Source organism: Heteronotia binoei, chromosome 2, assembly GCF_032191835.1.
Source record: "Heteronotia binoei isolate CCM8104 ecotype False Entrance Well chromosome 2, APGP_CSIRO_Hbin_v1, whole genome shotgun sequence".
NCBI classification, from domain to species: Eukaryota; Metazoa; Chordata; class Lepidosauria; order Squamata; family Gekkonidae; genus Heteronotia; species Heteronotia binoei.
In genome coordinates, this window is record NC_083224.1 from 152,266,540 (window position 1) to 152,276,978 (window position 10,439).

At 39.2% G+C, this 10,439-nt stretch overlaps 1 protein-coding gene across 2 annotated transcripts; it reads left to right on the forward strand.

Annotated features, from left to right (window-relative positions):
* Nucleotides 1-30: 30 nt before the first annotated feature.
* TRMT13 (tRNA methyltransferase 13 homolog) lies at nt 31-10,432 on the forward strand. Of its 2 annotated transcripts, none has more exons than XM_060232261.1 (11): nt 31-167; nt 991-1,037; nt 2,677-2,743; nt 3,313-3,375; nt 4,104-4,173; nt 4,440-4,546; nt 6,160-6,327; nt 6,608-6,674; nt 8,214-8,288; nt 9,098-9,527; nt 10,144-10,432. In XM_060232261.1, exons 1-11 carry the CDS (start codon nt 33-35, stop codon nt 10,337-10,339), a joined length of 1,425 nt encoding a protein of 474 aa, XP_060088244.1. In that variant the 5' UTR covers nt 31-32; the 3' UTR covers nt 10,340-10,432. The 2 variants fall into 2 exon arrangements, with proteins under 2 accessions (XP_060088244.1, XP_060088243.1); XM_060232260.1 differs by having other exon boundaries at nt 4,101-4,173; nt 10,144-10,431.
* Nucleotides 10,433-10,439: the final 7 nt, after the last annotated feature.

The following is a 10,439-nucleotide window of genomic DNA, read 5'->3' on the forward strand; positions in this document are numbered from 1 at the left end:
GCAAGGAGGAGCGCCAGCCGCACAGAAGCAAGATGGCGGAGAAGCTCGCTGCGCCGGTTTCCCCTCAGCCCGGGCGATGCGCTTATTTCGTGGAGCGGAAGAAACGCTTCTGCAAGATGGTCCCGGCGCGCGGAAGGCGCTTTTGTGGGGAACACGCAGCCCTGGAGGTAGTGGCCGGTCACAGGCTGTGGGGGAACCCGATGAGTCCAGGGCTTATGGCTGCAAAGAGAAAGCCGGAGCTCGATGAGCCTGATTCTAGTTTGGTAACATGGGGCAAGAAAACTACCTTGACCTATTTTAGGACCCTAGCTAGTTTTTGCTTTAATATGCTAGAGTTAAAAACGGAGCACTTCTCTTGGAGATTGGCGGAGTGAGGAAAAGCAACTCTGGACACGGTCAGTCACACTCTTTCGTGTCAAATCCATTCCAGTTTGACTGCAACTAAAGCCTGGTAGCACCTTAAAGGCTAACAAAATATAATTCCAGTATAAATTCTTGTTTATCAGAAGTGGGCTGTAACCCCCTGGGTAATTTATGCTGGAATAAAATGTTGTTGCCTTTAAAGGTATCAGTGTGCTGTTTATTTTTGGAGTAACTTCTTAGGGATTTTTCTGCCAAGGTTTTGCTTCCTTTTTGAACAACCTTATGGGTTCTTTTGAGTACCCAGCTTGCTGGGGGAGGGGAGTGTAAAAGACTGAGGAAGGGCAATGGCAAACCACCCCGTAAAAAGTCTGCCGTGAAAATGTTGTGAAAGCAGCGTCGCCCCAGAGTCGGAAACGACTTGTGTTTGCACAGGGGACCTTTCCTTCCCTTTGCTCCCTTAGCAGCAGATAGTGATTCTGTAGTCCTGGCTTTATCTGCAGATTTCTGGCACCAGCCAGTTCTTACTATGCATCTGAGCAGTTCAGAAATTTACAAATGCATTGCATACTTTACATGTGATAATAAAAGAACTGCACAGTTCAACTTTAAAATGTTCTTTTTAATCAGGAAGAAAATGCCAGGAGAAGAATTCCTTGCCCTCTGGATTCAAAACAGTAAGCAAGTTTAACAAATTCGTTATTTATTTGATCATGTTTAATCCCCCCAAAGAGTTCAAGGCTGCAATTAAAGCCTGATAGCTTGCACAGGGGACCTTTCTTTCCTATTAAGAGCCCCATGGCACAGAGTGTTAAAGCTGCAGTCCTAAGCTCTGCTCATGAGTTCGATCCCCGGTGGAAGCTGGGTTTTCAGGTAGCCGGCTCGAGGTTGACTCAGCCTTCCATCCTTCCGAGGTTGGTAAAATGAGTACCCAGCTTGCTGGGTGGAAAGCGTAGATGACTGGGGAAGGCAATGGCAAAACCACCCCGTAAAAAGTCTGCCATGAAAACATTGTGAAAGCAACGTCACCCCAGAGTCGAAACGACTGGTGCTTGCACAGGGGACCTTACCTTTCCTATGAAACTAATACAAGAAACCTTAAAATATCATAAACCAGTGAGAAAAGCACAATGAAATGCCCATGTCATACAAATTTTCTTCAGCTGCTAACCAGTTAGCCCTTTTTAAAAGGTCAGATTTACATATCTTTTTAAAAGCAGCAAAGCAAGATGTACTTATTTGATTTCTTCCCGCAGTAGCAGTTAGAATGTCAGACTGGGATGTGGGAAACCCAGGTTGATATCTCTGCTATGGCTAATCTTGGGCTAGTCAGGGATTCACAGTCTAGCCTATCTGGTTGTTGTGAGGATAAAATGAAGAGAATGATGTAAGCTGTTTTGTACCCGTGTTGAGAAGAAAGGCAGGGAATGAATGAAGTCAGTAAAATACATTCCATAGGGCTGGGACTGTCTGCAGTTCATGACTGGGCTGCAGAGATGGTAGTCCTTGGGAGATGGAACCACAAGAAGCTATTGACTTAAAATATGTAGTTCATACAAGGAGAGATTGTCTCTAAGGGTCTCAAATTAAGAAGGAATTTAAGTTTTTAAAGCACCTTGAATTCATCCTGGAAATGAATAGGTAACCCATAGCAGTAGCTCAAAATTGGTGTTGCTCCACTCAAAACACAAGCAGCTGAAAATTGTACCAACAAAACTTTCAATTTGAAAGTTTCCTTCAAAGGGGAATCTATTTTCTGTTCTGATTCCTATGGAAGCTACAAGAGCAGTCATCAAAACCTATGGGGAAGGGGCTATGGCTCAGTGATAGGGGATCTGCTTGGCATGCAGGGGGTCCCAGTTTCAGGCTCCAGCTAAAAAGGAATTGAAGCAGGTGATGTGAAAGACCTCAGCTTGAGACTCTGGGGAGCTGCTGCCTTTTTGAATGGACAGTACTGGTCTTGATGGACCAGTGGTCTGATCCAGTATAAGGCATCTTCATGCGTTCAGTATCTCCTTTGCTGGTCATCTCTTTCTTAAGGAACTCCCTTAAGGAAGGCTCAGTAGGCTACTTCCTTTTTGAGGTAGGCAAAACCTTCTGTTTTATGGAGAATTTTTGTGTGCAGGGGATGCTAATCTAGATCTAAGGTTTTTTTTATTTTTACTGTATCTTTATTGGTTTTTATTTGTTTGTTTAATGGTTGTCTGAATTTTTATTTTACTTTCAGAGACTTGGGGGGAGAAATGGTAGGGTATACTTTTTAAAATTATACACGGTGAACAGAACATCTTGCTTAATTTCTGTTTCTGATCTTAGCACAGTATATGAAGATCAACTACAAAAACATTTGAAAAAATGTAATTCAAGAGAGAAGCCGAAGCCTGTAAGTGTACTTGGAATTGCTTCTTGTAGGAACTGATGGGACAGGTGCAATCCCTAGGACAGTCTGCCTTTGCAGTAACATGCATGCACAGCATCTGATCGTGTTTATTTGTGTAGACTGTGTATACAGTAATAAATACATTATTTACAGAGAATTGGACTCCTTTAAAGCTGTGGTTATTGTATTGTGCAGGGGGATAGCCTCGGGAGGAGAAAGCAGAAGTACCTAATAAGAAAGAAAAGCACAATGGGGTTGGGGACAAATGCATTTTGAAGATAGGGGAATAAATCTTAAGCCAAACATTTAATCCACATGAAAAATTTATTGGCACTGAGCCATGCATCTGTAAAGACCTTTTTATTCTAGTTATAGAACAGAAAAACTCTTCATTTCACCTTCGCCTATGCAGCAAAGTTCCTGAGCACTGCTCATATTGAGCGGTTGTGGTTGTCTTTATTTCAGTGAAGACTTTTCTTCTCCTTCTGCCTTTTGCAGTAGGATTGACTTATTGTTACACTGTTTGTGTCGTAATTGGACTTTTAACATATCTTTCCTGTGATTTTCCAAAGGTCTACTTTGCTAAAGATATTAATGCAGGATTGAAAGGGGCAACCGAATTGCCTGAGGAAAAGGTGAATAATTATCTTAAGTAATGTGTATTGCAAATGTTAAACAAGGGGGTAAAGAGTATCTTTCCATTATAATGTGCTCGTGTAGAACAGTAGTATTTATTAATGCCGGGGGGATCCTCTCTTGGTGTAAAACCATAACAGTTTTTGCAATACTATGACCTGCTTTTGCACAGAACTTGACAACCCAATAAGATATACAATTGTTTGAGTTTCCCATTCCTTAAGCATAGAAAGTTCTGTTTCTTTATAGTTGCACATCTTGGGCAGATGCATATACTTCTGAATGGTTTGAAACATAACCTTTGTAGAAGATCTAACAGGTTGCACCCATGTTTTTGCTTCTCTTGTTTTCATCTGTGAGCTGCATATTGGGGGAATCAGTTTGAATGCCCTCTCCATGTTGTCTTTCACTGTAGCCAGAAATGTAGGTCTAGGTGAGCTGTGGAATCTTTAATATGTTAGGTTTGCTTCTGCTTTCCTTCAAGTCTTCAAGCAACTTCAAGTCTAATAGAAAAGGATTATCATGCCTGAGGAGCAGAATGTGTATTGGTCTTCTCTTTCTGGTGACTGCATCATTTAGATCAGGCCAGATTCTCTGCTGATTATTTGAATTTTATACTGCTTGGCCTTTACTGGTAGCTGTAATCTACTGGACAGTTTATTTTTTGTTGAATAAAAAAGTAGAAAAGAAGGAACTATATATGTCTTTCTTGTACCCTCCCCAGCAGGTTTCAATTTCTGCCCTCTCTAAAGAAGAGTTAGAGAACTTAATTAGGAAGCTGAAAAGAGCAAGTAATGGTAAGTCTGCTGTATTTGTTATGTTGGACTTATATGAAGTATACAACAAAGATCACATATTTAACCTTTTCTAATAGTTAGAACAACTATTCTAACTAATAACACCTACTTTAAAATATTTGTTAACCTGATTGAGCGCTCCATGATTTCTGGCCCAGAAAATTCACCTTTAAATATATTCACTTAGATGCAAGTTCTTCTAATGCCAGCTGTTTATATGTGAGTCAGATAAAGCTCAGAGAAATAATTCCGCATCTCTTTTCCAGGTATAAAGTCTGTTCTTAAAGACCAGATCTGTTCTCATCAAGCCTTACAGGAAGCCTTAAATGACCCCAGAAATGGAGATGCTGCATTTAAGCATTTGAAACAGCAGGTAGAGTATCTGTTTGTTTGTTTGTTTGTTTGTTTATATTTCGATTTATATCCCACCCTTCCCACCGAAGCGGCTCAGGGCGGCTTACAACATATAAAATCTAACATAGGTTTAACTTTAAAAACATCGATTTACAACAATTTAAAACAGTAAGATAATAAAACATATAAAACAGTAAACATTGTTTTAACAGTAAACATTGTTGTCTGTCATAGTATTCACATTCCCAGTAGTTTTCCTTTACACCAGTGGTTCTCAACCTGGGGTTGAGGAGCCCTGAGAGCCAAAATGGTGTAGTGGTTAGGAGCAGCAGACTCTAATCTGGAGAACTGGGTTTGATATTTCATTCTAAAAGTAACTGCTGCATTATTAAGTACATAATAATACTGGGTTATAATTAACTACTACCTGAATTATCTGAGATTAACAGTGCAATCCTAAATATGAGTTACTCCAGTCTAAAGTTAGAGTGGAGTAACTGCTTAGGAATGCACTGTTAATCATGTAGTCATCTGATCTTTAAATTCCATCAGCAATAGAGGATCTCTCTTACCTGTCTAACAGGACCATTTGCACAAGAAGTAAAGAGATTCTACACAGAAAATTATATGTGCGATTTCTAAGATTTTTATATCTCTGTCCTCCCATAATTATAGGCAGCATCAAAAGTAGCCAGTGTAGATCAGTGGTACTTATCACCTTGGCCTTTAGTGAGGATGTATCAGAATCAGGAAGAAAGCTGATGGTTCTGTGCTGCTGAGAAGCTTGATTTCTGATATCTGTGGTGGAGCAGCCCTTGTGTCCAGTAATTTTAGGATATGGTTTCCACTGTATTATGTTTTTTGTTGCCCCAGAAGGTAGGACCAGAATCAGTGGGCTGAAATTAAATCAGAAGAGTTTCTGATTCAACGTTAGGAAGAACTTCTTGACAGTTGTTCCTCGGTGGAATAGGCTTCCTTGGGAAGTGGTGGGCTCTCCTTTCTTGGAAGTTTTTAAACAGAGGCTAAATGGCCATCTGACAGCAATGCTGATCCTGTGAATTTAGGGGGAGGTGTTTGTGAGTTTCCTGCATTGTGCGTGGGGTTGGATTAGATGACCCTGGAGGTCCCTTCCAACTCTTATGATTCTAAGAGTAGACATGTTTATCTCACATGCTTCATTGTTTTTTCTCCTTAGTTTTGTGAGTTCTTTATTTTGAGGCAAACAAGTTGTTTTATATATGTTAACTGCTGGTTTTTGCAAAAGTTTGGAAACAAATTATTCCTTAGAAAGAATGGCCAGGAAAGATTTAAGAATTTCTTAAACTTTGTTTAAGCCCATGTATTTTTAAAGGCATCAAGATGTTTATAAATGGAGGGGGGAGTCTAGAAGAGTACAGTTATTCACTGGATTCAATATAAACTTGCCATTTGATTTTGTATGTATATATTTGCTTATTTTATCTTTTCAATGATTGTTTCCTTGTGTGTAAAGCTTTAAAAATTAAAAAAAAGAACTAGCCATAGTAGAGGCTATGGAAAATACATTTACCATAAGTTGTATTAATATTTTCCTCCAGATATCACAGAAAACTAGTTTCCTGGGTTCATAAAATAATCTTTTGAAGTCTGTAGGCTTCTATATTAGGTAACATGAAAAGATTAAATTTGCTTGGACCAAGGAGATGTTTTATTGAATTTGGAGCTGGACGAGGAAAGCTGTCTCACTGGGTTGATAGAGCCTTACAAGATGCTAAAGATGTCCACTTCCTTCTTGTTGAAAGAGCAACTACCAGATTTAAGGTACAACATTATTGGAAGCTTTTTTTTCTTACCCTCCCCCTTTTTTGCATTGTGGCATATTTTATAATTTACTGGTTTCTTTAACAAAAAGATTTCCAATAAAATAAGTAATTTCAGATATAAAATGTAACAATATCCTAGAAATAAATGACCCTTGGTACTTTCTGCTGCTTAATATTTTTATCTCCAAACAGCTAGTGATAAGTAGAACCATAAATTGCTCACTAGAATATTACAGAAGATTCTGACTTCATAATCCAAGATTGTTCTGTTTACTCAGGTAGATGGGAAGCACAGAAAAAACAGCTTTGAAAGACTTCAAGTTGATATACAGCACTTGTGCTTAAGTAAGTTGCTTTGATTACATTGTACTGTATCTTTCTAAAACAGTGCAGGAGAACATGGTGATTTTTTGAACTGATTAAAGCAGGATCAATCTCATTAATCCCAAAAGGCTGAGGACCAGTGGCATTTGGTAACTTGAGTGCTGGACTGCGGGGTGGCAGCTTCAAGGGTTTACCAGAATGACTTGGAGGGCATTGTATTATGTCAACTGAACTTGTCTCAGTGTAATCTTTTTTTTAGACAATATGTTAAATTATGAATAACTTGCACCAGAGAGCATGTAGGATGGAGATCAAACATACTTTCCATTCCAGAGCCAGTTTGGTGTAGTGGTTAAGTGTGCGGACTCTTATCTGGGAGAACCAGGTTTGATTCCCCACTCCTCCACTTGCACCTGCTGGAATGGCCTTGGGTTAGCCATAGCTATCTCAGGAGTTGTCTTTGAAAGGGGAGTTGCTGTGAGAGCCCTCTCAGCCCCACCCACCTCACAGGATATCTGTTGTGGGGGGAGAAGACATAGGAAATTGTAAACCTCTCTGATTCAGGGAGAAGGGTGGGGTGTAAATCTGCAATTCTTCTTCTCCTCTCTGATAGCACCTTGTGGTCCCTGTGCATGCACAGAAGGAAGGGGAGGAGGGGAAGGGTGAGAAAAACAGGGCTGTGTTGAGTCTATGGGAATACTTAGCTTGCAGATGCTTCCCTTTCTGTGGACAGGAGCATGCTGAAAACAAGTAGTAATATGATCATTTTACAATAAATTAAAAGCAACAGTTTTTAAGTTATAAGGGTAATTTTGAAGCTTGGTCATTGAGAGAGTAATTCTAGCCATGATTCAGCTAACAAAGCCTATTGATCAGAGAGGCAGATATTGCCACTACTATGTATCCTGCCACTCCACAAGCAGCCAATTTTGAAGACTTCTTCCAGCATAAGAAGCCTTTTGCTGGAGGAAGAGCAGCTTAACTTGGAGGAAGACTTCTTAGGCTGGAGGAAGGCTTCCAAATTGGATGATTGGTAGAGTACAGGCCACCATCACTGTTTATTTGATGGTGGCTGCATTGGCCATTCCCATTGAAGGGTTTCATTAGCTGAATCCTGCCCAGATCCACTTCATGAAAACAGATGAAAAGGCACTGAGAAGCACCTTCAGAGGGTAGTCATTTTTGTACATGAAGTGTAAAAAATAATCAGAAGCCAGGTCAAATATACAAATCAGTGACACTGAGTGCTTTGCTTTAGTGTGAATTGTATTTATTAGCTTTGCACCTTGAACACTGTTTGTAGCTTATATTTGCAAAATATTTCCATGAGGCTCAAATGAATTAATTGCATTGAACAAGTTAGAACACTGAATACCTTTGACTACGAACCTGTTTCTGATTTGTTTGTTAATTAATTGAATAGGTTCTCAACACTATTCTTCTGTGCTTTTGCAACCCGTGGTTTATCTTTTGTCACACACACACACACACTCTGTATCTACATTATTCAGAAGGAGGCAGACTAAAATAAGTAATTTGGGCTGGGTGCATTTTTTTCAGATAAAGTACCAGTTCTTGCGGAAGAGAAACCGCCCGTGGTAGGCATTGGAAAGCATGTATGTGGCTCAGCAACAGGTACAAATTGTACAGGCTATCAGTATTGGTGAAAAGATAGATCAATGCACACTGGGAAAGCTAACTTTGCATAAAATTATATAAGGCCATGTGGTCATGTGACCAAGGACAGGCTCTGACTTCAGGGATTTCATTACTTTTTTTGTTCTGAATGTTTTGATTTGCTTAAAACAGCTGTCTTGATTTTTATGTAAAGGTAACCATAAGTAATCTGAAGAAGCAAAGTAATGAGGCTCACTAAATAGTAACTATAAATGTAGAATAAATTATTGTAATATACTTGGGCTGCAATTCTGTGCACACTTATTGGTGGAAAGTCCATTTGAAACTCAGTGGATTTGTTTTCTGATGCACAGAACATGGCTGTTAGGCAGCATGCTGAACAGAAAAAAAATACTACTCCAAACGTCTGTTAATGAGCCAGACTTCTCTACATATCTAGATAATTGCAAAAAGCTATTTGATAAAAAGGTATTTGATGAACTAATTGTTAGCCGCCCTGAGTCCGCTTGCAGAGAGGGCAGGATAAAAATCTAAGGTAATAAATACATAATAAATAAATTAATTAAGGGAGGTTTGACTCTTGAAAGCTTGTGCCCCAAACATCTTGTTGGTCTCTAAGGTGCTAATGGACTCAAATCTAGCCATTCTATTACAGACCAACACATTTACCCTCTGAAATCATTGAGGAAAGGATGTTCCAGGCATCAACTATTATATTAAAATATTGTAAAAAATATGTGCATTTGATATTTATGTTGTGGCGTAAAGGAGCCCCAATTCAGATTGTGTTATCTGTATGTTCACAGATCTTGCTCTGAGATGTTTGGCTGAAACCTATGCAAACCTTTGTGATGATGACAGAAGAGAAAGTCCAGCAGCCAAACGCTGGAAGAGCAGTGGAACCAACGGATCTCCTAATAATTCTCCCAGTGAAACATTTAGCAAATCTTTAGCTGAGAATTGGAGCCCTGTGGCTGGCATCATTATTGCGCTGTGTTGCCACCATAGATGTGACTGGAAGCATTATGTGGGTCGAGAGTTTTTTACTACGGCTGGGCTTGGAGTGACAGAATTCAATTATTTTAAAAGAATGACAAGCTGGGCCACTTGTGGCATGAAAAAAAGTGGTCCCCAGACCTCTACAATTAAAACGGAGAGCAAAGAGCAAGGTAGTGAGGCTGAAGAACATGAACCAGATGACGGAATTATGGAGTGCAATTCAGATAGTCTGCAAGGGTAAGTGATTGTTCATAGTGTAAGTATGTTTTATGTAAGTAATGGTTTTTCAGATTGGAAGCATTTTAGATTCTGAGATCAAAGGCAGGGACTACAAGGTTTCTATATTTTAAGAAAATTTGAACTTTTGCTTGCATTAAAATGTTCTGAATTTGATGTACTATTTTTATTCCTTGAAATGTTATCATTTCCTTTATTAACAATAAGCTCCTTTGACTGGAGGTCTCGAGACATACAACAAAATCACAGTACAAACATAAGTAACAGTTACAGAATGATGACAAAAGAAAAGTATGCCACTAGTAAAATTGTGGGACTGTCACCTTAATTCTTGGCAGGAAAGTCTCACAAAAATATTATAGTAGATAAGTTTTTGTGCACAGATTGTGTAACTGCAGGACTAACATCAGTCAACAAAAAGGAAACTGCCTGTAATTCAGCGGGAAGTGGGTACTTAATTGAAATGTTATCTTTATTTAATTATTAAAACATCTCTACCCCCACCATTCATTGTAGTTCACAGCAGCTTACAATAATAGTTTAAAAAAATTCCAGTCTAAAACAACAACCGCAAATCTTTATGTTGTAATGAAACATTTTTTTCCTTTGGTTTTAGGCTGCTAACCGCCGAGGAACGAAAGCAGATAGGTCACCTATGTAAACTGTTAATTGATCACGGTCGGATTGAATATTTACAGCAAAGAGGGTATGATGCTGTGTTGCAGTACTATACAGAACCCAGTGTGTCCTTAGAAAATGTGCTATTGACAGCAACACCACGTCAGTCTTCATTACCTCACTTGATGTCTTAAAAGGAGAGCAGCATTATAGAATGGCTGGACATGTGTTGTGTGAAAATTTCTTAGATTTGATTATATCCTGTATTGAGCTTAGCAATCAACATCAACTTCT

Coding starts and splice junctions, on each gene's coding strand:
- TRMT13 (XM_060232260.1), top strand. CDS start 33: ATGGCGGAGAAGCTCGCTGCGCCGGTTTCCCCTCAGCCCGGGCGATGC. Junction 2,744..3,312: donor CAAGAGAGAAGCCGAAGCCT/GTAAGTGTACTT, acceptor GATTTTCCAAAG/GTCTACTTTGCTAAAGATAT. Junction 8,289..9,097: donor TGTATGTGGCTCAGCAACAG/GTACAAATTGTA, acceptor GTATGTTCACAG/ATCTTGCTCTGAGATGTTTG.